Genomic DNA, 27,035 nt, shown 5'->3' on the forward strand with positions numbered 1-27,035 from the left:
GCTATTTGCACGGTTCTTTTTATTCAAATGTTTTGAGATTTATTTTTTTAATGTACATATATAGGTACACATATAATACTTGCCACCTTTGGCAACTGTTGTTTAATGCCAGGATTTACATACAAGGTAAACAGGTAATAATAATATCTTGTTTAACTTGATGAGGGGCATGATATACCCAACCAGATGCTTAGATCACTGAAGCTGTTTCTGGTCTTTAGTGCTGAGTTTTCTTTCAAGCTTTACTACTTTTAGCATTTTGTGACTTCAAGTCATCCAAGATTTGCTACAACTGTTTTGTTATTTTTTTAGTTCTTCACTTTAATTGTCAACATTTTGTTCCATCTTGTCACCTCAAGCCTCAAAAGTAGATTGAAACATCTCTGAATAGATCACATTGGAAGACATGGTGTGTTTCACAGCATGTGCACCTTTTTGAAAAAAAGTAAGTGAAACAGGGTCATCCCCTTTTCCAACTTCCAGGCATCATTCGTCAACCTCAAGCATTTCTATACAAAAAGCATGCCACAATGACTTCATAATATATCAGCTAAAGAAATAAATGGCAGCTATTCTTGTTAGAGAAACCACAAATGAATAAAGCAAAGAATAAAGCAACAAAACCACCCTCAACTTCGTTACATATGATACACTTATGCAGAGGATCTATTTATTCCTGAGCAGGTGGGGAAGTACCCATTGGTGGTCAAGTGGGGGACAGGGAAGAGGAAAGAATCTTAAGCTGAAAACCTTACTGACCAAAAAGGCACAAAAGACAAAAATATTGAGGCCTTTAGAAAAGAGAAAGCATTATGAGAACTGTTTTCAAACTGAATGCGTTTTACTGATCAAAATGAGCATTTGGTGACAATGATAAAATTGGGTAGGGTATTCAGAAGCAAATTTCTCTTCAACTAACAAAAAGAAGGCTTTAAATGCAAAAACTGTTTGAAGACATACATGTCTCTTTAGAACCTTATCTTCTAGTGCTTTCACATAGACAGTACATAAATCTGTGTGCAGAATCAATAGCATTCAACCTAGAAAATAGTTCTTTTATTTACTAGCACTCCTTACATTTCAATCTGATCTTTAATATTAGCAAAATTATTTGTGACAAGTATTTGATGTTGAGATTATGGGGTATGTTTCTTCTACAGGATTTATAAAATACATTCGCATCTGTTTGAATGCAGATACATCATCACAGAGGAGACAGTGCATACAATTTACAAGAGAGATTTGTAGCAAAATTCAGAGATACACAACAATGAATGTCTCGGTATAATACTAACTTGGGACCCAGGTGCAAGTTTTTTAAACTATACAGGTATTTTTAAAAAGATACAGCATTTTAAAATGTTTATATATTGAAGCATTTTCATTAAGATCAAACAGTTATTAAAAACAGTAAAATTACAGCAGCAACATGGGAGAATACCTAAGCTACATGAAGATTAATAATTAAAATAAAAAAAATATGAGATATTACATTACTTGGATGTCCGTATTAAATAACACGGATAGGTAACACAACAATTACTTATGCCAAACCATCAAAGAATCCGGATTCGTCCACTGTATGAACAATACTATTGTACAGTTCAAAGTTACCATTTTAAAAGAAGTGTTGAAAGCTGACTTCCACCAGCACTGTTCTGGAGTGCTTCCTGGTGAACTCGCTTGAATCTTTTAGTCCAAGCCCAACTATGATCCTTTTTCCATCTTTGCTATAGGAACTAAGGATGCTTTTAAATATGGATTCCTTAAAACTAGGCTTATTTTATTTACACTATTCAAAGTTTACGTTTCCTTCCAACAATTAAATGTGCGGGAGGATTTACTACATGCTATACAATGTAAAAATAGACTTTAAAAAGCCAGAACAGTGTGAGTAAAACTGTACAATGTTTGTTCCCTGCTCCAGTTCATTGCACTATTAAGTTAAAATGGATGAGTTGTCATGCCCAGAAGACTTACTGTAGGATCAGAAAACACACACACACACACAGAGGAGGTAAATGCATAATGGTTTAGGTATAGTGCCAAATGAAAAAATACTATGAGTTATATACATGGAAAGCTTCTCATCCACGAAGAAGAATAACTAATTTGAAAGACAGGTCTCTTCACGTAGGACACAGAACTGCAAAAGAACCACAAATACATCTTGATAAACATCAGTGAAGTTAGTCTGTATAAAAATATAATGTACATACTAAAATACTTAAATGTTGAATTCTATCCTATTAGTAACACTGTAAAATCTAGACATTAGTTGAAACTGGCAGTTAATATATCATCCTCTTCTCAAAAGATAATTGACACAACCCACTACCTTTAACTAACATAATCCAGAAATGAGTTGTCTAAAGGTCATGTCTTAAAACAGTGCTTTTTGAGGTGTTCTATTAGAAAACAGAACATTAAATAAACAGGTGATGCATACAGTTATATCTTAAAAATATGCACTGACAATTTGAGATTCTAACTCTTACTTTCTAATTCTGGTATGTGTACTTGAATCACACAGTGGGAAAATAAGACATGTCCTTCATGCATTTCTCATTCCTGTTTCACATGTAAGACACAAACCTCAGAGCAATCCAGCTTTCAAACCCATGCTAGCACAACACAAAAGCAAATAAAGAAGTCAGGTCTAACAATCAAACAAAAACTTCAAAGGCAAGAAAATGTTCTTGTGATCTGAAATACCTGCATAATTTAAAAATAGAAAAAGGAGTAAATTCTTGCTTTATTAAAAAAACCAACCAACCAACCAACCAACCAACCAACCAAAAAAACCAAAACAAAAAAAAAACACCCAAAACCAAACCAGTTGGATTTTTTTTTAAGCCTTTAACTAGAAGCCTGAAAGATCAGGTATGAAGTAGCAAAACAAACTTAAAGATGGAAAATTATTCTGCTTTCATGACATCCACAGTCAGAAAAAAAGCCTAAAAGTAGTTATTAGACATATTTAATGCGTTTTACTCAGTAGTAATGTATAGAATATTATTTTTTGTATTGTACTTATGTCACGATTACTATTTAAGGACAATCAGAAAGGAACAAAAAGGTTGGCAATATATACATCTTAGAACAGTTTATTGTAAGGACACATCTGATTTCAAAGGCATTTATTTCAGCTGTAAGTACATACTTATATTGTTATTTATAATAGTTATGTTTTAAGAATATCACAATTATTTACACTTATGTGTGTTCTTGAATTAAGGAAAAAACCTAAACTTGCAGGGGTACAGAGAATGATTTATTCAGTTTGTACATCATACTGGTAGTATGTTATATTCAAAAACTATCCCTGTACATGAAGTTAAACCTTCAAATTTTGTAAAAACTGGAAGTAAAAACTAATAATCTTGAATGCTCCATCCCTGGCAGTGTTCAAGGCCAGGTTGGATGAGGCCTTGGGTGGCATGGTTTAGTGTGAGGTGTCCCTGCCCATGGCAGGGGGGTTGGAACAAGATGATCTTAAGGTCCTTTCCAACCCTAACTATTCTATGATTCTACCCCTAATATCTTTATTCTATGTATATCTATCGGCAAACATTTCATATATATCAAGGCAAGATTGGACAGAGTCTTGGGTGACATGGTCTAGTGTTAGGCATCCCTGCCCGTGGCAGGGGTGTTGGAACTAGATGATCTTAAGGTCCTTTCCAACCCTAACTATTCTATGATTGATTTGTTCTGTAAGTAGCTAAATTAAGCAGCACTTGCTTCCAGCAGATTTCCTCAGATGCTCCTCTTTACCCTCACAACAGTAAAACTAGGTAATTCCCCTTCCCATGATGCCTTCCTCAGCTTCTACTTTAAATTTGCTATGAACTCCGTACCAGCAGGTCCTCCCCATATTGTTCCTCTGTTTGCATGCTCTCAAACTGACAGAATCAAAGAGTGGTTTGGGTTGGAAGGGATCTTAAAGATCACCTAGTTCCAACTCCTCTGCCATGGCCAGTGACACCTTCCACTAGATCAGGCTGCTCAAAGCCCCATCCAACCTGGCCTTCAACACTGCCAGGAATTGGAGCAGCCACAGCTTCTCTGGGCAACCTGAGGCAGTGTCTCACCACCTTCACACTAGAGTTTCTTCCTAATGTCTAATCTAAACAGACCCTCTTCCACCTTAAAGCCATTCCCCTTCGTCCAATCACTATGTGTAAAAAGTCCCTCCCAGATTTCTTGTAGGCCCCTTTTTGTCAATCAACACCCCCAAGCTTTTGTCCTCAGGGCTGCTCTCAATCCATTCTCCACCCAGCCTGTATTTGTGCTTGGTACTGCCCTGACCCTCAAGTCTGTCAAAGAAAAGCAAATCACTAAGTCCCTTTCACTAAGTAAAGTATGGAAATGTTCACTGAAAAGTAAAAAGAAACAAAATCCCACAAAAGGAAAAATGTTCCTTTTAAAATAATTTAGACTGCATCAAGAATAACATGATCAAGATAAGGTAAGCTACTGTGTTGTATGAGACTCTGCACAGAGTATGTACATTGTCTGGCTTTGGGATACTTACCCCTGACAAGGTACTCCCTATGGAATAGATTCAGGGGAGAGGTAAATGATCACTGGAAAGAGGGACTTAAGCATGAGGACATAATGAGGCTATTTTTAACATTTTGGGGGACACAAGAGGGCAGTAGAAATTGGGAAAAGAGGATACTTTAAAAAAGCAACCACTAGAAATAATTTCAAAGCTAATAACCCTATTCAGACATGCATACGGAGGTGGTTTGGGCTTTTTTCCCCCTAACATGAAATGCAGTCACATTGGCCTTTTTCACTTCTTTCTTATACTGGGTTTGCACACCTCATATTCTGAGGATTTCTATTTCCAGCATTTCAGAAGATGGTTATGAAAACAGGCACAAGAATGATCCATGTTAACACAAAAGGTCAAGAGCAATCTGGTTACAGGACTCTCCTTTGAGTCTCAGTCCCATACTTCAGCCCAGCTCATGCCCGAATTGCCCTGTCAAAACAATTCTACTCAATCATGATTAAACGAAGGTACCAAGTACCAGACACCACACTCAAAAACTGTCTGAGTGTGATTTCCTACATGATCCAAATTGAGTCTTTCACAAGTTTCAGAATTAGTTTGGTATTTAGTTCAAGATATTCAAGATGCTGACACTTAACAAACCACTATGAAATCCAGATACAATAAAAAAAAAATATTTTAGTCTTTTTGTTTTTATAATAACACCAGGGAATTTGGCACGATTTCTTGTTAAATCAACTCAGTCTTTCAGTTCCATTAATCTTTCCAGGTTCACTGTGTTCTTTCACTTGTCTCATCACATTATGCCAACAATACTATTGCAATTATTAGAATTATTTTTTTCCCCTGATATTTTTTCCTTCAGCTCTTGCTTCTAAACAAACTAAGTAACTTTTCAACAGTAACCATCAGTATCTGGGCAACTTTAATTACCAATTCTGTGGACATCCATAACACCCACGTAAGACTGCATGTTCTAATTTTTTAAGTATCACAGAATACAAAAACAGTGCTGCTTTAAAAAAAATTGTTAAGGACTTACAAGTAAGCTTTCCACCCCCCTCCCTCTGCCCTGCACAATGGAAGACTGGGCTAGAAAAAGGGTTTTACTTCTGCTGACAAATGCTACACTAACTGTATTTTCCATAAAGCTACACGTATCCTATTGTCACATAATAATTTACTGCCTTGATCCTCAAAGGAACAAGAAGCTAACAGATTTTAACAAAACATCTTTGATGACATAATTCACACATTTCAAAATTTCATTTCTTGATTAAAGCTCAATATAAAGAAATGGAATCCATTCAGTGTAAGACAATAGCTGGATCATACAGTAAAGAAATGTAATATTAATACAATTATTGCTATACTATACAGATTATTATTACTGAGTCCACAATTTATTATCCTTCTGCTTCTTTTGGAAAGAAATTCAAACCCCTAAATCCTCATAGTAATTTTCACCTTGCCAGGGCATTTTTAATCGCTCCAGTGAAGAGAGCAGACTCTTCAAAAAGCAGGTCACTCCTTTTATTTGAAATTCAAGAAGTAGCTTGGAATTTCAGGCACAAAAGCTGAGCTGAAAGTTGCTTTAAGTGATCATATAGAATCATCTAATCTCCCTTTAACAGGCTTTAAAAATAATTTCCAGACAACAGACAGGTGGCTGGGAGTATTTTGTGCCATGTGTGAAGCCTCACTGAGGCTTTAGGCCAGAAGTTTTAGTGACAGAAAATGAGAAACAGATTACAACTTCAGAAACTATTGGAAGTCTTTGCCTGTTGCATGGGATACATCTACATTACAATGTAACTCTGTCAGCCAAGCTATAAATATTTAACATAATCTAAATTTAGCAATACGGAGCTTAGTTAAAGCTACACTGAAAGCAAGAGTAAAATTCTGTGCTTACTAGCTCGTACACTGCTTGCCGTTGCGCAAACAGACCCACAGAAGACCAAGAAAGGCTTAGTTCTGTTCAGTAATGAAATGGTAGCTGTGAGGGAAGAACATTTTCCTTTCCGTATGAGTGATGTGAGTTATTTCATGCTCCCATCACTTTTGTTTTACAATTTAGAGACAAGAGTGCTTGTATATGACAACCTGTTCAATCCAACATATTTAATGTATGATACTCATTGATGCCTCTACCTAGTAGAACATCCTTCTCGATTTCAAATTCATGAGCCTGCAGAGGCAGAAGTAGGAGGGAACGTCAGTATCAAGCTTCCTAGATCATCGTGTCATATGTTCAGCTAATCTACTTTTATAAGCCTTCTCTGTAGAAGATTTCTCCATTTCCCTAGGCAGCCAGTTTCTCCTCAGTATCCTAGTAATCTGAAAGCTTTTCTGGATAGCTAAAATAAGAGCAGACATTGTAAAGAGCACTATCCACTCTAGTCACACTCTCAGAATTCTACCATATCTGTTATGATGAAGAGCAAGGAGCTATAATTATTGACAACAGTTCATCCTCTTGGGTCAAAGATTCTGCTTCACAAATCTGATGTTTTGTGCCATCGTCATTAAAAAACTTTGATCCTGAGTCTAAATGGCTCTTCAGATCATAAGCAAATACATCAGTGTAATTTAAGAAGGATTTTCAGAAAGGGTAAGTAAACAATGGAGAAATCAAAGGAATCAACTGGAAGGATTTCTGCATTCTTATTGTATGTGGTAGTTTTGCAACCCCACACAAAACCTCAAAATGAGCCTCTTCCAACAGGAAGTCTGTTGGAATTTCTAGACTACTGCATGGCACTATTCAGATTTTCCTGAAGCAACAGCACACTAAATTTCATCTACACCTTTAACCTGAAAGTACTTTCAAATCTGTGACATGAGAGCAATCAGAAGTCTGGTTAGAAATACAAAAACCTTTAAAAATCATACAGAGGGAGTTATGTCAAGTGACAGTATTTGAAAAAACAGTGACACTTGGAGAACATGATACCAAATGAAAAGAAAATAAATAGGCAAATAAATAAATGAGGCATGCGTCATCCTTTCGTATGCCCATTTGTTCAGATCTGGGGAGTTTGATACTTATCTTAAACAACAAAGTTTAGTTTAAACATGAAAGAAGATGGTACCATTTATATGCCAAAAATTAAGTAAGAACATAAGCATTAGTAAGATCTAGGCAAAAATAAAGTCAGAAGAAAAACTTTTATAAAGTAATTTAACAACCTGAAAACTACCTGGAACAACTCCTTAAAGCTAAAGCAAGCAGGGATTTTCAGTGTCTGACATTCTATTAATACAAGCAATGTGTAAGACTGGAAAACAACTGACTCACACACAAACCTTTTAAATAAAATGTGAAGGAGGTATAACAAGTAGACATAAATAATTTTTACTATTGATAAGAAGGCAGTACTTAAAATGAAGCTATAAGCATTTCATCTAGCAAATGCAATACTACCATAGGCGGTTTGAATTCCAATCTGGAAAAACCTGTACAACACAGTTTTTAACTATACCTGTTTAATTTTGTAAGTCAGACTGCTCTGCTCCTGCTGATGTCCTTCAACTATTTGAATATACACCTCATACTTTTCTATATTATACTATCACAAACAAAATAAACACATTTTGTTTATGAACTACATCCTCAGAAATCTAGAACAAAATAAAATATAAACAAGAGCTGTGTTTGACAGGAAGGCAACATAACTCATGAATGTTGCAGGACTACTCTCTTCAAACATACCTTGTATATACAGCAAGTTATTTAGAATAAGAAAATCCCTGCTAAGAAACATACTTACCCTTTAAAATATAGTCTGTTAACAGGCTTGGCACTTTCTCGCTATCCTCTTTCATGGCATGCAGGACTAAAGTGTATGATAAAAACATATAAATCAGATATAAGAAATACGACAGTCATAACTTAAGGATAACACTCTCAAAAGAAATAGCATGAACCTGTTTCAACTACTCATAGGGCTATTACTACCAAATTAGTAAGAAAACTTTTAACTGGAATATGATAAGATAGTATGAGACACATCATGCCTCCACCTGTCACTTGTGTAATTCTCACTGAACTCCATAGTAGATGGATGCAATAGATCCATTTACATGGCTAATTATTACAGTATAATACCATCAGTCACACCAACAAAAAAGCACTTCTTCTTATAAAAAAACAAACAAAACCCAAAAACCACTCTAAAAGAAAGTCACCACATCCAGAATGAAAAAGTGCCAACAACTACTGGAGGGCTGCAATCCATACGCAAAAAGAAAAAAAAAAAAAAAAAAAATTATTAAAATAATTATGCTGTATCTTAAAAAAATATAAAAATCTTGAATACATGATTGGAATTTGACATTAGCTTGTAACAATACCAAAATGCCATTTTGGTGACTTATATCAAGTCCATCCTTGCATGTTTCTGAAGAAAAGCATTTGTACTAGCTCAACTTGACAAACGTAAGTTTGTCTGCTACTCCATAAACAAAACCAATGACAATCCTTTATGAAATGCTCTGGACACAACTGTAGTACATCAAAAGTACAGAATTATACTGAATAGTAGTATTCAATAAACCCCAAATTCCTCATAAGAGACTCTGAAGTGGAAATATACCAAGTGCTTTATTTCAGTTTTTGTGTTGAAAACAGACACTAGTGTTCATAAGTAGAGAGTAATACACAGCTTTGAAAGAAAAAACAATCACCCCAGACACCTGCTTTACTGTCTGCCTTAACAGCAGCAGAGGGAGTCAGAAATCTGCAACTGAGTCACAGGATCAGGTTCTAACCAGCCCACAGAAGGCAACACTGTTCATACTCTTTACTGCGCATTTGTACAGACATTTTGTTAATAAACTGTCAAACAACATAAAAAGTTTTCAGGAGGCTTTAACCTCTCTCTGGTTAGCACTGAATTTTTGAGAATATTTTCAAGTTAAATTTCAATATGGCAAGAGGATAAAATTTCTCTGCAGCAGTAAATATAAAATGAAATATCCATTTGTCACAGAATAAGTATGAATTACAAACTAAGGGTGCCAACTTTCTGATACATGCCAGTTTCTAGCCTTCATGGTTTCAGAGAACAGCTAGAGAACAAGCATACCGTGAAGGCTCAGAAAACCAGTAAAACCTGGCCAAAATGCACGGTTAAAAATCATGCAACTTTACATATATGCAAGTTTACACACATACAGGCAAGCGGAAAGAGATAACTGTGTGGATTCATTTGGTTTTGAGCAAACCACAGTTGGAAATACGAAGAGGAAAGGATCAGTGGGGGAACTTTATATGCTCACTTTTCGTTAATGTTTGAAGATCTTCAACAGATGGGGGTCCATTTTTCTTCTCATAAGGAATGACGGTTGTTAAGTACTGTCAAATGAAGAACAGAGTTACTTGACAGTCCTTTTGTGCAATTTATGTTGCTTGCATTTTATTTTGCAAAAATTGGAGTAAATGACATTGCTAACCACAAATAACAGCTTTTCAAAAGACTGCATTTCACAACAGATTAAGATACTATCTTTCCCATACCAAAGCTTTTATCACAGGAGCCAACTTCTGTTTTTATTTTTTCTGAATTACATGACCACTTTAGAAGTCATACAGCCAAACACTAAAATAAAGTCTTAAAATTTGGAGCTGTTTACAGTAAAAGGCTTCTCGCTTAGGTTTCCTCCTCAGAGCATACGCAAACCAATAGCAAAATCTTCCCCATTTTCCCTCCGTAAGTCCTTCACATATTTAAAGTCACACCCCCTCAAACAATACTGTAAATGCAGATGAACAATTTTCAAGCTTGCTTTTCAATAAAACAACAAACTCCCCTATAAATATCATGTGATATTTATCAGAAATCAGAAAGTAATTCTTTCCAGGGAGAATAAAATAAAACAAAATAAAACAAAACAAAACTAGACATTTAGGTGATGTCTTACTTTGTAGCCTATATGAATACATTTTCTTCTTAGAGTCAGCATTCCAAACGTATTAAAATTGCTGGAATTTTCCCTAACGAAAAAGCTTCCTGAAATCTCCCTCAATTACATTTTTAAGAATTTAACAGGAACTTGATTCTGGGTTAACTACAAGGCAGAAGGCAAAGCAACCCCCTATCTCTCATTCAACTTGAGATGTGGTTCATCATGTAACAGTCAGAAAACACGTTATATAGAAGGTCTCCTTCTCACCTAGTAGCAACACTTCAGCGAAAGTCAAGTCTTAACTCAGACTCTGTTGAAGTGGTACACTTTGGAGAAGGAGATTTAGTGTTGCCTAACACAGCTATATTGCCATGATCAGAGCAGGATCATGCACTTCAGGATCAAACAGCCAAACAGACTCAGTTCCACGTCACTTAAAGGAACCTATCATACAGAATGTGCTGACATCTCACCAAGACCTTATGCAAACACAAGGCACCCTTCTCTCTTCCTTTTGCTTTTGCATTTTCTCAGAGACACTTAGCACAGAAGAGTAACCTACGCAATGCTTCTCAGGAAACAGTCAATTTTAAATTTCTCTTCCAGAAGACATAACCAACAGGTATCACTGAGAACTGCACTGTTACTAAAATTACTGGAATCAATAGCTAGGTATAAGGCTGTGTTGTTAATCTGCAAATGCCAGAGATGAAAGTAGGTCTTCTAACTCAGAAATCAGATTTCAGCCTTCAGAACTAAAGTAGCATTCTACTTATCACCTAGGCAATAAATTATTAGCACATGTTTCACTGGACCAAATACCAATATTCCTTGTTTTCCTAAAAAGTAGAGTTCTGAAAAAGTAATTTTCCTGAAAGTAATTTCTTTCTTAGTTTCCAGAAATCATCTTGTCTTTCTTATCAATACTTTGGTGCTGTAACAGTAAGTCTCTACAATACCACTATCAAAACTCATTTCCTGAATGCTGTGTGAAAGATAACATATTATGGAAGAGAAAATGACTAAAATGTAGATTACTGATGTGACCAAGTGCTAAGTCTACTGTAACCTCTAAATTTTTGAAGCAGATCTCACAGTATGATAAGCAGCAATTCCCACTACAATTTCTAATCACCCATAAAAAGCATTTGATATGCCTCAAAATTGATACCAAGATGACTATTCTGAATTTTCTTCTGGAAAAATGATCACAGAAACAGCTACCAATATTTCAACAGCTTTTATGCAGTTGGTGGTGTTGTTTTCCAACTGCAGTATCAGACAAAACCAGGGAATTCCCACTGGATGTTGCTCTTTAAACACTGAAAAATTCCAAGTAATTTTCACTGATGTCTCAAACACACACACACAAAAGGACTAAAATTTTATAAAGTACTCACTATCAGATAAATACTTCCCACGAAACAGCAAAGGTAGTAAATACCATTAAAATTAAAAACTGAGCAGAGTTCTAAAATGACTGTACAAACTTGTCATAAAGTTTATGATGTGACTTTATATGTAGGAGCTTCTACCTTTTCAGGTATACAAAAAATTGCCTGTTTTTTTTTTTTTTTTTACTTTAGATTGTTAACTAACTCTTCCCTGCTGGCAGAAAACACTTGAGTAGAAGTTTATAATGATAATACACCCCCAAAAAACCCTACTTAAATGAACAGTCTGAGAGCAGCACTAAGCAACAGAGCATCTGATGCTTTTTTTTTTTTTTTTACATTGCAATCCGCTGCAATAAGCAGATATCACCAGTTTTTTTAAAGCAGATCAAGGCTTTCATAATGTGACAAAAGACAAACAAAAAAATCCCAAATAAAAAACAAATGCAGTAGAAAAATGGATTTCCAGGACCAAATAAAAAAAAAGCTGTTATTTTTCTTACCATTATTCCCTATTTTTCATTTTAAGTTCTAGTTATTTCCATGACTGGCTTTAGAATACAGGAAGGGTAAAAAAGCCCCAACCAACCAATCAACCATAATCCTCCTAACAAGGATATAGTATAAGATAAATCAGGGGAAACATATGATCAACATGAACAGCATTAGTAAACAAGTAACTCAAAAAAGTGACTGGAAGAGCTGTCCAATCAGTGCTATTAATATACAATAATGCTACTTATATAAAGAAAGTTAGGAGGCAGAAGAAAAGGTACATCTGAATAGGACATGTATATAAAAAAAACCTTTTAATCAAAAGTAAAAAGGGCTGGCGTATCTAAATATGTTCACTTTATGACAATACACAACCTTTAAAATAGCTAAAGATACAGGTAAACAGTTGTAATATGTTATTAAATGCTAAAAATTGCAAGGAAAACAAACAAACAAACAAAAACCAAACCCCTGCACAGCTATCACTGTACAAGTATTGAGATACTGTAGAGTGATAAAAACTGTTAGGTAAGCTCTGTGCATTTATTCAAGATCCCCAAAGCTGGGGATAAACAGCTATTTTCATTGTGAGGGTGGTGAGGCACTGAAACGGGTTGCCCAAGGAAGCTGTGAATGCTCCATCCCTGGCCGTGTTCAAGGCTGGGTTGGACAGAGCCTTGGGTGACATGGTTTAGTGTGAGGTGTTTCTGCCCATGGCAGGGGGGTTAGAACTTGATGATCTTAAGGTCCTTTCCAACCGTAACTATTCTATGATTCTATGTCTTCATGAACTCTCATACCTTGCTTGAGAAAGAGGGCAAGTCCATGATTTCTAACCTCATGATTCAGAAATTACTTCAGAGGAGTTGTTTTACCTCCTGAACCCCTCTGTGGGATACTCCAGTCATCTTCCAGACAAAAGCCATGACTTCTAAACTACCAGGCAGTTTACTGCCTCAACAGACTTCTCACCAGGGGAAAAACCCCAATATTTTAACACACTTCTGACACAACTGTATAAACTATAATGGATGGGTATGTGTTAAATAATGTGAAATAACACTACTTTGTAATGTGTGCCAAAAGCGTAAACAATAGCATAAGCATTGACTTTTTACCAAAATACAGAATGCATTTAATAAAATGCACCCTACAGTTCTGAAACAATTAAGTATTACTTTGGAAGAAGGCATAAGAATCTTGCTACATAGGTATATGTAACATCTACAGTAATGCCCACCGAGGTTGAGTCTCTGTGCTGTATATTTCAACATTTAAATAGTTGGTAAAAACACACAAGCTTGCCTATGGCTTATGTATTTTATATCTGTTAATACGCATTGCACACATTTGGCTGCTTTTAACTTCATGCAACTTTCAAAGGCCAAAAAAGGCATACAATACAGTCCATGCATTTTCCAGATGCTACCCTGTTTTTAGCTATATTGGCTCTGAACACTTGAAGAAAAAAGAAATGGCTGACATGTTACATTTAACTAACCTGATACACATTCTTCGATTGGATGTCAGATTTTTATAGACATGCAATGTATTTGAAGCATGCATTATGCCAAAGCAGACTTTTAGTGTGGGGTAGGAATTAAGTATTATTATTTTAATGCCTCAGGATATCAAGTCCTGACTGTCTTGAGCTGTTGAGGAGAGAAAGACACTGTAGGCTGATCAGTCCTGAGGCAGGGAGAGTACAGATTCCAACATTTTTGGCCTACTTTTTCCTGTCTCAGCATGTATCTTCACCTACTGTAATTTTTCAAGATCTCAGCTCCTACCAAAAGTGCAGGCAAAGAGTAAGGAAAAGAGAGAAGATAGCCCAGCACCTGTTTCTCTCCACCTGAGTTTCCAAACGTGTGGCGGAAGCCATTCTGTATGACATTTGAGATCCCTTCCATGCTGAAGCGCTAAAAGTAGTGAAAACATAGCAGAAAGAAAAAAAGGGACAGAGAAAAGTTCAGAATACTGTTAATTAGCATTTATCAAGACTATAAAAGATGAAAGACAAAGTCAAGCTCTAAGAGGTATTTCAGCACATTTCTATATTTTCATTCACATACTTAATTTTTATAATTAAAAAGCAAACCTTATAATGGCAGTTAAGCAGTACAATTACATCAAAATTTAATCAAACAAAATCTTCACACTGCGGACCCAATAACTGAGATTTGCCTTTTAAGGCTACTTCATTCTGAAATGTAAAAAATAGTATATTCGAAGTTTACTTCACGATATAATATTTAAAATTTGTGTTTGAGCAATATACTTTTAGAGACACTGGTGATAACAATTTTTCAGATTTTAACCACCTACTAGAAACATTGTTCAGAGGTAGTACGTTTCAGCTCTGCCTCTTTAAAACACTGTAAGGTTTCATACTTCCATAACTGAAGCAACAGTTATAACACAATTAGTGTTCCTGATTTTTCGGTAATATGATCAAATATACACAATTAGTTAATAACATACCCATATTAATTTCAAGCTTCATTACATGGAATCATGGATTCTGATTTTTTTTTTTTTTTAATTAATCTAAAATCCAACCGCAGTTTGTTTTTTATTTTCCTGGAACTTTGTAATCCTTTTTGCTTGCCAGAGATGACAAGTCAAAAAAAAAAAAAAAAAAAAAGGCAAAACAATTTTAGGTTCTAGTATGAGATATAAAAATCAGCAACTGACAAGAACATAAAAAGAAGAAACTGTCAAGCTGCTGAACAGGGCAGTATGATGCACACGCCTCAGCATGCTTATCTGAATGCATTTATTTATGGGAGGGAGAATAAAATGTGCTGGAATACAGTATTCATTTGCTTTCTAAAACACAATGAAGTCAGTAAATAGACACAGACGCTGCCAAAGCCATCTTAACTCTTTTAAGATAGCCTGCTTAAAGGAACTGTTATCTTGAAGCTCTGACTATTTTTAACCTCTCTCCAGTTTGCCCTTGTGAGAAAGGCAAAAGTTTTAGAAGTCTAAGAAGGCGTTTTACCCAAAGACTGTACCAAGAACAAAGAATAAAACAACTACTTCTTAGAATTAAATTATAGTATTTAGAGGGAAATATATTTTCTTAAGAGCAAGAAAATTTAACCCTGCTTCCACGCTTTGTATTTAAATGAGACTTCATTACAGTTTTAGTTAATAAACCCATTAATTTATATACTATTTATTAACAAACACTCACTCTTCACAAAGTTACTTGAACATACGATCTGAATGCACCTCATCAGCATTTCCTTAAAAAAAAAAAGGCATAAAGAAAAAAAACCTGAGTCTTGAAGGAAGGAAGCTTCCAACTCGTGGGAGAAGGCTCTCAAATCTGTACTTGGTGACAGTGAAAGCTATTTTCAAAGGAACTACACACACAGCCTACAGTCTTATTTGACAGCCAGTGTGTTCAATCTCCCTCAGAAAGCAATCTGAAATATCTATATCCTGAAGCAACCAAACATGCAAATGTCTTATATTTGGACCACATAAAATTATACTTGAAAGCATCATTCAAGTTTCTAAAGTCGAAACTAACCAGAATAGCTTATGAATCACTTGACTCAAGTTTCAAAACCAAATAATTATTTTTCTCTCTACTCGGAATATCACCTCTTGGTTTTCCATGACTGAGAACCAAAAATAAGTAGATTTGAACTTTCCACTCTGCTCTTGCAGATGGGTAACAATTTTGCACTGTTTTACAGACATACTTTCTTAGAGTTCCATTAAAACTTTGCTAGGTACACAAACACTTTTCAACAGATAGACAAGAGCAACATTCCATTTGGGTTATATCATGGGAATCTTATTCTTGTAACTTTAGAAATAGATTCTGAAGCATTAATATTTCATTACAAATGTTTATTCCTTATGTTTGAAAAACAAACCCCAAGTCCTTCTGATGTCAAACTGAAGCATCCTTTCTAGGACTTAGCAGAGATGTACGATACATTAACCACATTTTCTGCATCCTATAAGAGACACTAAGAAATTCTAATATTAACATCCACTTAAGTAATTTAAAAATATACTAGGACAGATAAGAAAGAAAATACTGCATTGACAACCTAATTTCTTTCATTCTCTGCCTCCTATTATTCAAACTCTGTTTGAAAGACATTTTTGCTTTTGTTGCTATGTTTTGCAAATAATAAACCAAATTATCTTCTCTGTCTACTCCTGCATTACACTTTGGCCTCACCCCTGACTCTCATTGGACATGGTAACTCTACCACAGGTTTCAAGAGATCCAGGGTAAGATTTTTTCATTTTTCCTACCTAAAACCCAACATGATCAGTAAGTATCTGTACAGCTACACCAACAATAACACTGAATTTCCTGCCAGGCTATCAGTGGTACATGCATACTAAAATTCACACAGTGAAACCAGATAAATGTGTTTGCCTACTGACAATAGAACACACAGCAGTACATCCAAAGACAGTATTTTTTGAAAGAAAGGTATGCTGATTCCAGGCTAACTCTCAAATGATTAAAATTTTGAGTACGAGAAGAATAAAATGTTGTATGACCTTGTGGAGAAAAAATAACCTCAGTAGGAAGTGCCTAAGCCTTGTCCGCAAATGAAGGCATGAAAGCAGGTATCCTGATATAATCTAGGACTAGTATTTCCCATAGAAAAAAAAAAAAACAAACCCAAAATCATTTAAAATGCATAAACAGTTACAAAAATTTTCTTACTGTTCCAGGCATATGACCTCTTTCTTGTTTGCCATTCTGAGGACTACCGTTTTTCAGCTTCTTTTTCTTCTTTGCTGTTTCTTTGTGTTCTCTCTGTTTGTTTTGTACTTCTATGAGGACAGAAATGAAGCTGTTTTTCACTTCCTTCTCAAACTCCAACTCATCTCGTAGAGCCAATTGCTGCACCAGTTCCTCGGAATAATCCTTAATAGCAGTCTCAATTTCTTCTAGCAACTCATTTAACTCAGCAACAGACAATCTTTTTACTCCTATAAATAGTTCATATAAAAAGTAATCTGTCAAGATTTTAAGCATGAGAATACTTATGGAGATGACAATAAAAATGTACTCTGAAACTTTTCAAAACAAAAAATTCAATTCTAAACCTACATAGAACAAAACAACATTCCCAAAGGAACAAATACGTCACAAGGCAACTAGACTAGCAACAAGAAGGTGGTTAAACTTGCTTCTTATTTCTGAGAAATCTGAGATAATATACAAATATGAAGGCAGATGAAGATATCCCTTCTCACTGAAGGGAGGTTGGACTAGATGACCTTTGAAGGTCCCTTCCAAAATGAACTTTCCATGATTCTACGTTGTAATTAAGGAAGTACAAGGAAGCCCTAATACTTCACAAGCTAAGAAACAATTGTTCCAAAGACATAGATGTAGATTACCCAGCTGCAATCTTGACTCATTTATGATGGATCAGTTGTTGTTCTCAAAGCCTACAAAAGGGCTACACAGGAACTACGCAGCTGATGCAGGTGAGTGAAGCCAGAGTAATTCAAATACATAAGACTACTTGCATTAAACCTTAGCTATTCAGGCTAAAGGACTCACTTGTGTAAATAGAGCTATAACTACTTTTATTTTCAGACTGTCACAATACATGTCTTTTCCTATTCAAAAAAAAAGTAAATACAAGCTTAGATTTCCTGCTCTCAATCCTAAATGTTAACACCTCTGACTTGTCTTACAAAAGACACAGTTTCTAGGAAAACTCTGCAACAATTTCAGAGAGGTGCAAACTAATTCTGAAGCAGCTTTGCACGCAAAAAAGGTAGCAAGAGCTTTTCATAAAGTAGCAACCTGAAAGATGTGAGAAACTGAAGAAGCAAAGTCAAACAACCTGCCAAAGTAACTCAAGGCCGGTTGTCAAGACTGACCTTTAAACCATAAAGATGCAACAGACAAGATGAACTCCTGAGGCAAAGCAAAATAAATATGATATGAAATATCAAACAAGCTTGATTAGCTCCAAACCTAAGGACATATGGAACTGTCAGAAAAGCAGGAAGCCCTGCTGAGCAGGATATACTTTGCGTTCACATTCCTGAAATTTATGTGTTGAGACAGCTAAGAGTACAACCATGAAAATGGGATCTTCTCCAAAAATCTGAAGTGCACCAGAAACTGTAAGTCATGTCACAAAAGGTCATCCAGTTTTCTGAATCTTCCACAGAATCTACATTGCTGACCCAGACTATTGGAAAGAAAGCACCAAACTTTGTAAAAGGGACCAAGGCGGGGTAAAAGGATCATCTAGCAAATATTCCTTGAGTTCATATCACCTTTGAGAACTGATTTTGACAAATATGCAAATGAAATAAATTCCAATCATAAAACTCATTAATCACAAGTTTCTTTCACATATAATTCAACCTACTACAATCAAACTATACATGTAATTTCTCCTTTCCTTTTGTATAGAGAGGAACAGATGATTTCATTTGAGTAGAAGATGATACAAAGTGTTGCTTTGCAGGGGTTTTGGGGTTTTTGTTTGCTTTTTCTTTTGATTTTACTTTATCTGAAGAGAAATGGAAGGACAAAAATATGCAAGGTTCTTATGAGAAAAACAAGACAACTGTTGCCTTATTTTTGTGTGGTGTATATCAAAATATGTTGCAATGACTGAAACAGTAACAAAGAAACACTATTTTCTTTATTTTCTTTATCTGGAGATGCATAGCTCTCCAGAGTTTTAGCTAGTCTTCTTAAATGCACTGTACTGGCCTCAAGAAAGTGTCTCAAAGTTCAATAAAAAATGACTGACTTAAGAAGGGACCTCATTCCAGTGAATCAAGCTTCAGCATATTTGCTTTAATTTGAAATTCCATAAAGTTTTATTTTTATTCTAAGTTATGAAAGCTGACAAAAGATAAGATTTCTATTTAGGTTCTAATTCTAGGTTATTCTTCAGGGCAATCTGAAAATATTTTTGAATGCAGGTATTTCGTAAGAAGGACTTGCTATAAAACAAACACACGGCAAACTTACCATTTAAAGTATATTCAGTAATCATAAGAGCAAAATACTAAGTATCACTTACTCTCTTCATAGCTATTGTTTGTACTGGATCTCTTGAGCGTCTGAATTTCCTGGGAAAGTATGGAGAGCCGATCTGATTGGGTGGGTGTTTCATCATCTTCTGGATCAGGTGATTCCTGCATCATTTCCTCTATTTCTTCAATCACCTTCAAACAATGAAAACCTAATGAAAACTCTCCTGCATGAAAAGAAACTGCCTGCAATTTGAAGCAAAGCTGGTAAGAGCTTAAGGGTTTTTTTTTTACTTTCAATTAGCGAAGATGCTGTTGGAGAAAACTAATACCATGAGTAGATGGAAGAGAACAAACAAAGTCTTACTGACATTTTCTCGCCATCCTTGCTCTCTGAGAATAAGCCTACCTTTTCAAGGTAAACTGGTGATCTCATAACAAGAAGTGTGTTGAAACTAAACAGTTATTTATATGTGAAGGTACACATGGTTCTGCTTAAGAGAACTAAACTAAAGAGTGACCCAGAATATATGAATTCCTAAGTATTCAGTTGAAGGAAAACAAAACAACAACAAATATCAGCTACCTCTGTGCCCCCCATTTCACTACGCTTCTTTAAACAAACAAATCTCTGAATAACCTGAAAAATCTGCTGTGCTTATGAAAAGTTTTATGAACTGGTCCATCATCACCTCAAGCTGATTTGCATTTCTGAGCATAAGAACTGAGCAACACATAAAATACGAGAACAGAGAGCTTACTTTGCAGTATAAAAATGACCATATTTTACAGTCTAAATTATTAACTGAATAGCTGAACAACACATCAACTTTTACAGGTTTAAAGGCTGCAGACAGTGCCAAGATCCACCTCACAGTAGAGCTGAGACAGTTCAAGCAATCCTGTCTCTTGTACCCTTAATAACCATGTCCATCAGAGTTCACAACTAACCATTTGAACAACAAGAAAATATGTTCTTGTATTTGCTTACTAAAGGACGATCTTACTGGATAGTCATTAACCTTACACAGAAGAACAATTTTCAAGATAAAACTGAAGTAAATCCATGGATTTGGAACAGAAACCTTTAAACACTAAGTAATTTGAAAGCTTAGTAGCAGAACTGTTGATCTGTACTACTGATGTATACTGACATTCTGAAAACATTTTTGATTCTTAACAGATACATTTAACTTAGTAGTATTTCTGACCAAGTCATGGTAAGAAATGCATGAACATTTCAAAAACCCTGACCTATCCACATCACCTGAAGCATTTAGAATACTTCTCAGATCTGAATGACCAAGTATCACAAATTATTATGACCCTAAACAAAAACCCCTAATAAAAAACAATCAAGAAGCTTAGCTACAGTGAAGCAAAGAAGAAGAACAACAAAAAGAATTAAATAATGAAAGAAAATACTAAAGCAACAAAACTGTCTTTGTTGAACATTTACCTGCTCTGCTGTGAAAAGTGGTTCATCATTGATGCAGGAAACAATGATAGAATGCATATCCAACTGTTCTCTCAGCTCTTCGTCATCTGACAGGTCAAGGTTCAAGTTATCATTTACCTAGAAAGCACAAAAATGTGTATTTACATAAATATATACACACTTTTGTGTGTGTATAAAATCCATGTACATATATAAAAAAAAAAAACGAAACCAACCCTGGGAGGTAATGGTGAATTTTATGAAACAGATTCCCTGCCCATAATAATGGCATCAATGATTCTTGCTGTCAAATACCTGGAAGCTGAAGTACCTTAACTGAAGTCAAAACTGCAATTGGAGGAAGTTAAAATACTAGTCAGTCTTTAAAGTCTTTAAATACCCTCAGCATACAAAGACCATACACACTGTGACATGCAGATATCTACACGCAAGGCAGCCAATTCAATGTAGGTATTTAAATCTTAAAGGAAGAAAGACGACTGTCAATGTGGGATGAAAACCTACCCATAATCTCTAACATTACACAAACCTGTTGTTTTATGTGTTTCTATACTTCAAAAACAAAACACACACATAGCAAAGAAAAAAAAATAAGTCTCCTCCTTGATCAGTCAGGTATTCTTTACTCTCACAAAGTGATATATTCTAGTTTATTTAAAAATTTGTTTGCTTTTTCTGCATTTTGTCTATTACAAGGTTCCAGGCAAACCAAATTAGAAAAGCCCCTCAGCCTCCCAAAGCTGCAACCTCTAACCTTTGACATTTTGAGCTCAATTGCTTTAAATGATCTTTTGGCTAATTTACAAGCATTATGACTAGCTGTATCAAGTCCTTGGTGCCACTGTATCAGTTTTCAATTTTTTTTGCAATTCCTCCAATTTTCACAATTTCATCAGAAACCTTACTAGTTTTCAGATTCATTGTGAAGATGCCACTGATATCCCCAGATAGCTAATCTAAAGGAGAAAACACATCATTTGTACTTCTTCAGCCATTAGAATAAAGTCAAATTTCCATTTTTTTTTTTCCCCAAAATCTGAATTCCAAGAAGTATGCACTGGCAGGGCTACATTAAGAATATCTGTTCACCTACTGCACTGATACACCGCAGTTTTGACATTCCTTATCACCTGCAGTCCTCAAATATTTTTCCATTTATATAGGATTATGACAACAACTAGATCTCAGCAGCTGATCTAGAAGGAGGTCAATTTCCTCTCCTGACACCTCCAGAAACAACATTTTGAGAGACTATCAAAACGTATTTTGATAATTTAGGCTCCTAAATAAACCTCTTAAACCAGGACAACCTACAGCTGATCCCAGGAGGTCCACCAGGCCTTCCACCCAGCCACACTCCATGCCCATTTCTGTCCTCACATTTCCATCAGGGAATGACCCATTCAGAAGTAATCTAACAAAAATAAACATGCAATTGCACAATCCTGTTCCTTGTACCACCATACAACACTTCTACCCAACTACTTCTTTCACAGTCAGGGCCCTATAGTGCACAGATCTGTGATGTGAAGCAACAAAGATCAGATATATCACCTTTATTCAGCCTACATCTTTCTCCCTACAAAAACAGGAACAGAACTCTTTAAACCCAAGTTCAACAGCATATTATTAGTTTCAAATGCATAAAAAAAGTGTCGCTTAGCTGTTAGCATTCATTGTAAAAAAATTAAAACAATCTACTAGCTGGTCCATATGTGCTGCCGCATATCCAGAAATACTGCTGAAACGCAGAAAAGTAGGAAAAAAAAATATGTCACATGCTTCCAAACAGATGGGTTTTACACATAAAAAGGCATGCCAGGTGGAGTGAAAGCTTAAAAAAACTTGATATTTGTTTAATCCATAAACTGATTTTCCCTCTACTGGCAGCATAGCTTAGGTTCCTTCTAAAACAGCAAAACCACTTTACATTTTTTATGTAGTTCTTCCATAACTTCCTGCAAACAACTTACAAAGACTGCATGAAACATTTTTTTATATTGTACCTAGTTCCTTATCAAGAAATCCATCAGTCTTCTAGTCCATATTTCAGTCACACAACAAGGTTGAAGCAAGGTGGGTTGTAAGTCTTTCTACTTTAAATATAAGGATTTAGTTACTCAAAACCCACTAAGAAAATCTGAATGCTCACTCTAATAAAAAGTAGAATAAACACAAGTCAAATTCAAGGGATGATCATCAGACTCAAATTGAGAAGGTGAGTTTTCAATTGTCATCTTGCCCTGCTGAACCCAAAGTACCCTCTTCAGCAGAGCAATCTGTTCATGTCACAGTAGAAAGTAGCTGTGGATTATATAATGGATGGCAGAAGTCAAAGCATTACCCTATTCGCAGGTTACACACAGAGATATTTTTACAACACAACTCAACTTCACTATGTTTAAAAGATAAGCCACTTGTTTCCTCAGAAGACCTGGGAGATGGGAATACTTCCTAGCATTTCTTCCTGAAGCGTTTTAATCCACTTTTAAGAAGATCAGAGGACAACCCTTTCTATAAACCTCTGTGAAGTTCTTCATTCTCTGCTCCATCTCCAGACAACTATTACACTTGTTAAAAATGAAAACCAAACCAAACCCACACTTCACTGTCTCCTGTGTCATTTTTCCTGTAAAAGAAGCCACTTTAGTCTCTACTTGACAGCAAAATGAGATGAACTTAAAAAATCTCCACACTGCATTTACTAAATGAGAGTACTCCCACCTCCATTCCCCCCTAACCCAGGAGAGTGTTCAATGTGAAACACAGTAGAAAGATTTTATGCCAAACACTTCCTCATTTTACAATTTCTTCTATCACCCACTAGCTCTAATGAACATCCACCCAAGACTAACCCTGAATTATGCCAACACACAGAGACGCCAACATACATCGATGGTTGATTTTATTTTTTGAAACCTCTCACGTATAATGTCAAGCACTAACAATATTTTAACATATTTAATAACAACACTCTTTTATACAAATGCAAGTTGCTTTATTTTCCTGCCAAGTACAAAAGATCCAAAGAAGGTATTTCTGCTGATCAGAACTTACCCCTTTTTCGGAAAGATTTAGTGTTGGCAAGTGCAAAGCTCTGGTGTGGGAAGATTTCCAGTCAACTGGCATTACGTTACCGTAATTATCAGTCAAAGCATTCCAAATCCTGGAGAGAGGAATAACAGAACAAAAATGCAGACCTTAAAACAAGCAGCAAATGATCAGCAGTAAATAAGTTTGTAATGTTATTTCTATCAACAACTATTTTTTCCTCCCTAAATATTCATCTACAAGTTACTGACAATATTTTTTATAATGGTTTGAAGCTAAGAGAAAGTTGTTGGTTTTTTTTTTGACAAACATAATTTCCCTTTATAACCAACAATGTATGCACAGTGGTGAAGCAGAACAATGCGAGGAAGAGACAGCTTCATTACTAATTATATAACCATACTCGGAATCTTTCTGGGGGGAGTCCATCCTTCAATGAAATTTGAGCTCAGCTATAAATCCTATTCCTACTGTTCCTATTTTCCTTGCCTTTTGCACATTAAAGTCTGGAATTAGCAGAGGCTGAGTAGCAAATTCTGAGACAATTTTTTCTCAATTTCTCTTCGCTCTTTCTTCCTCACCTTCTCTCTCTTTCTTCTCCTTCTCTCTCTCTCTATCACAGAATAATGAACATGCACAAATTTAACTAACATTTTGCAATAATTTAGCTTTATCCAGAAGTACTCTTGCTGAGCTCACTCCACCACTCTTGCCTACAGCTGATCTTTATTGTGTCTACAGTGCACAACCTCTCTGGCCATAATACACGCTTGCATATGTGGCAGCCCTATTCTGCTATACCATTTCAGGTTTTGAAACAGAGCAGCCCTGTTAGCAGGCTACTGCCTCAAGTCAGCCAACAAACCCTGCCTCCAAGCGCCATACTGCAGGGGCATGTTTGGAGTGGTTGCCTAGCTAGGCTCAGAGGAGGTCAGGGGAACAGCCAAGCCACACACAGAAAGCAGACAGTCTCATCGCTGCCCAATATGTTTCTGCTTCATGGTTCTCCAAACTTACCTCACTGTTAACCATAAATACCTAGTCTTTTGCCAACTGTTGTGTTTTGGTTTTTTTCTTCTCTTAGAATAAGGCATACAATTTAGTTTCCTCAAAGGAAAACTGCAGTATTCTACATGAAATTTACTGTAAATAAAGTTACTAGTATAAATGCCTGTAAAATAATGTTAAAAACAGGAAGGCAGCATACATCATAAAGGCTCTACTGCTCAGGAGGAAAACAGGGAAAAAAAAAAAGAATTAGCACAGTTGTGATTTTGTTCTTCATCTGCTTTCCATTCTTTCCATCTTTAACGTCAAACACTGAAACAGAGGATATTTTGCAAGAAGCTAAACAAACCCTACCCTCAGTCACTCTGCATTTCAGAACTGCTACTTTTCCTTACCCAGGAGGGAAGAGCATTGGGATGCTCACACACTTCCTTGACGGTTCGGGAAATACAACCAGAAGGCTCGAGTCCCGCAGCCCTCAAACCCTGCTGGGACCCCGCGACGTGAAGGCCCCGGGGCAGCTCTTAACCCAGAGCAGGGCTGTCGACCCACAGCGCCCGCAATGCCGACCGGCTTCGTGCCCCTGCTCAGGCAGTACCTTCAGGCCGGGCCAGGCCTTCCCTCCTCGGGCGGCCCAGCCACCGCCGCCCCCTCTCCCCGCCACCCCTTGTCCCCCAGGCCTGCACTCACTCGTCGTCCTGCAGGGCGCTCTGCTCCGTGAGGGGACGCAGCGGAACGCGGCTCTCCCCGCCGCCGCCAGTCCGGGCCTGCGGCGGCCCAAAGCAGAGGGACAACCTCGCCCCCAAGTCGCCGCCGCCCCAGCCGCCCTTGTCGCGGGCAGCCTCGGGGCCGCCCCCCGCGGAGGGCTGGAAGCCCGAGAAGTCTTGCCAGTCCCCGGGGTCTCGCTGGGAGGCCGCCGCCGCCATAGCTGCCGCGGCCGCAGCTTGGGAAGCCGGCCCGCGCGCTCCCCCCAGTGCGCGCTCCCGGCGCCTCCCGCAGCTCGGGGCGGGGCGCGTGACGGCGCGGGGCTGCCCGGCGGCCGCAGCGGGCGGGGCGCAGCCCGGTGCGCGGGGGCGGCAGTCAGTCAGTGCCGCTGCCCCGGCCCGAAGGCGGTGGCAGCTCCGTGGCTGAACTGTCCGGCGGGGCGGGGCGGCGCGGCCCGGGGCTGTGGCCGAGAGCTAACCGTGCCAGCCCTGACACTGCTTGTAGGGCAAGAGGAGGGCCCGGCCCGGCCGGAAAGCTGGCTCTGGCCACTGCACAGGGTGCGCTGGGTCAGGTGCTTGTGGGGCAGCACTAGGGGCGGCTGATCGGGGACGTGTATCCGCAGTAATTTCATTGAACCTGGTAACCTAGAGACGGGTAACTTTTGGCTTTCGCTTTTCCCTCCATTCAGCCACATACAGAACAAAGTTTTGGAAATACTTAGCTTTTCCTAGCACTTTGTTAGCTGTATGTTGTGTCCTGAGGTGCAGTAGCTTCTGATGGTTTATTTTCATCTAGTACCTCTTGACCTGCTGTAACCTTTTCATATCCCAGAATACATAGCACAGATAGTCTCTTCTTGAATTTGGTTTGAGCCTCTAACTTTCTTTTCATACTTCCTACTTGGTGTTTGGAATGCTGATAACACACCGATGTTTTAATTGTTGCTAAGCAGCACCTACGCTGGTCATTGTGCCACTGAAGTAATTGAAAGAATCACAGAATCAACTAGGTTGGAAAAGATCTTTAAGATCATCAAGTCCACCCTTTAAAGGCTTTTGCCTTTAAGACTTTTCTCCTATCCTCAACCACTCGAGGTTTTGTCCTACTCAACCACAGCTTTTTCAAGCTGACAAACCCTAATATATGCAGGCATTCCAAATATGATCCTTTCTGACATTGCAAGTAGGGGAAAGGAGGCCAGGACTACTTCGAGTGTTCAAATTGGATGCACGACGGTTTTACACATTAGTGCAATGGTGTTTTCTGTTCTGATGAAAACCCAATTTGTCTGCAGGCAGAATTTGAAGATGCTCTTCTAGAAGACACAGCCTTCCATTGCCATAGTCTTTGGAAGGAGCAATTATGATGTAACATGTGGCCAGAGAGAGAAGAAATTACTAGAAATTCAGCATACATAAATGTAAAGGAATGCACAAAAATAACTATGTATCCTAGTCAAAGTCAGTTATGGGCTTTGTGGTAACTATTA

General features: G+C 37.1%; 1 protein-coding gene across 3 annotated transcripts; it reads right to left on the bottom strand.

The window, feature by feature from the left end:
* FEZ2 (fasciculation and elongation protein zeta 2) lies at positions 1 to 25,807 on the bottom strand. Of its 3 annotated transcripts, none has more exons than XM_080616269.1 (9): positions 25,532 to 25,807; positions 23,840 to 23,948; positions 20,783 to 20,899; positions 19,374 to 19,518; positions 17,033 to 17,142; positions 14,163 to 14,243; positions 9,809 to 9,884; positions 8,299 to 8,364; positions 1 to 2,146 (listed from the first exon to the last, which is right to left on the bottom strand). In XM_080616269.1, the coding sequence occupies exons 1-9, from the start codon at positions 25,765 to 25,767 to the stop codon at positions 2,130 to 2,132; spliced, it is 957 nt and encodes a 318-aa protein (XP_080472395.1). In that variant the 5' UTR covers positions 25,768 to 25,807; the 3' UTR covers positions 1 to 2,129. The 3 variants fall into 3 exon arrangements, with proteins under 3 accessions (XP_080472395.1, XP_080472396.1, XP_080472397.1); XM_080616270.1 differs by having other exon boundaries at positions 17,033 to 17,301; XM_080616271.1 differs by lacking the exon at positions 14,163 to 14,243 and having other exon boundaries at positions 17,033 to 17,301.
* Positions 25,808 to 27,035: the final 1,228 nt, after the last annotated feature.

This window comes from Psittacula echo (assembly GCF_963264785.1).
Source record: "Psittacula echo genome assembly, chromosome: 4".
Classification (NCBI taxonomy): domain Eukaryota; kingdom Metazoa; phylum Chordata; class Aves; order Psittaciformes; family Psittacidae; genus Psittacula; species Psittacula echo.

What these genes read in the sequence shown, in the direction of transcription:
- FEZ2 (XM_080616270.1), bottom strand. Translation starts at nt 25,767, where the DNA reads ATGGCGGCGGCGGCCTCCCAGCGAGACCCCGGGGACTGGCAAGACTTC. An exon ending in AGCGCCCTGCAGGACGACGA is followed by an intron (nt 23,949 to 25,531) that starts GTGAGTGCAGGC and finishes TCCTCTCTCCAG; the next exon opens with GATTTGGAATGCTTTGACTG. An exon ending in GAGGTCATATGCCTGGAACA is followed by an intron (nt 14,244 to 17,032) that starts GTAAGAAAATTT and finishes CACTACTTTTAG; the next exon opens with CGCTTCAGCATGGAAGGGAT.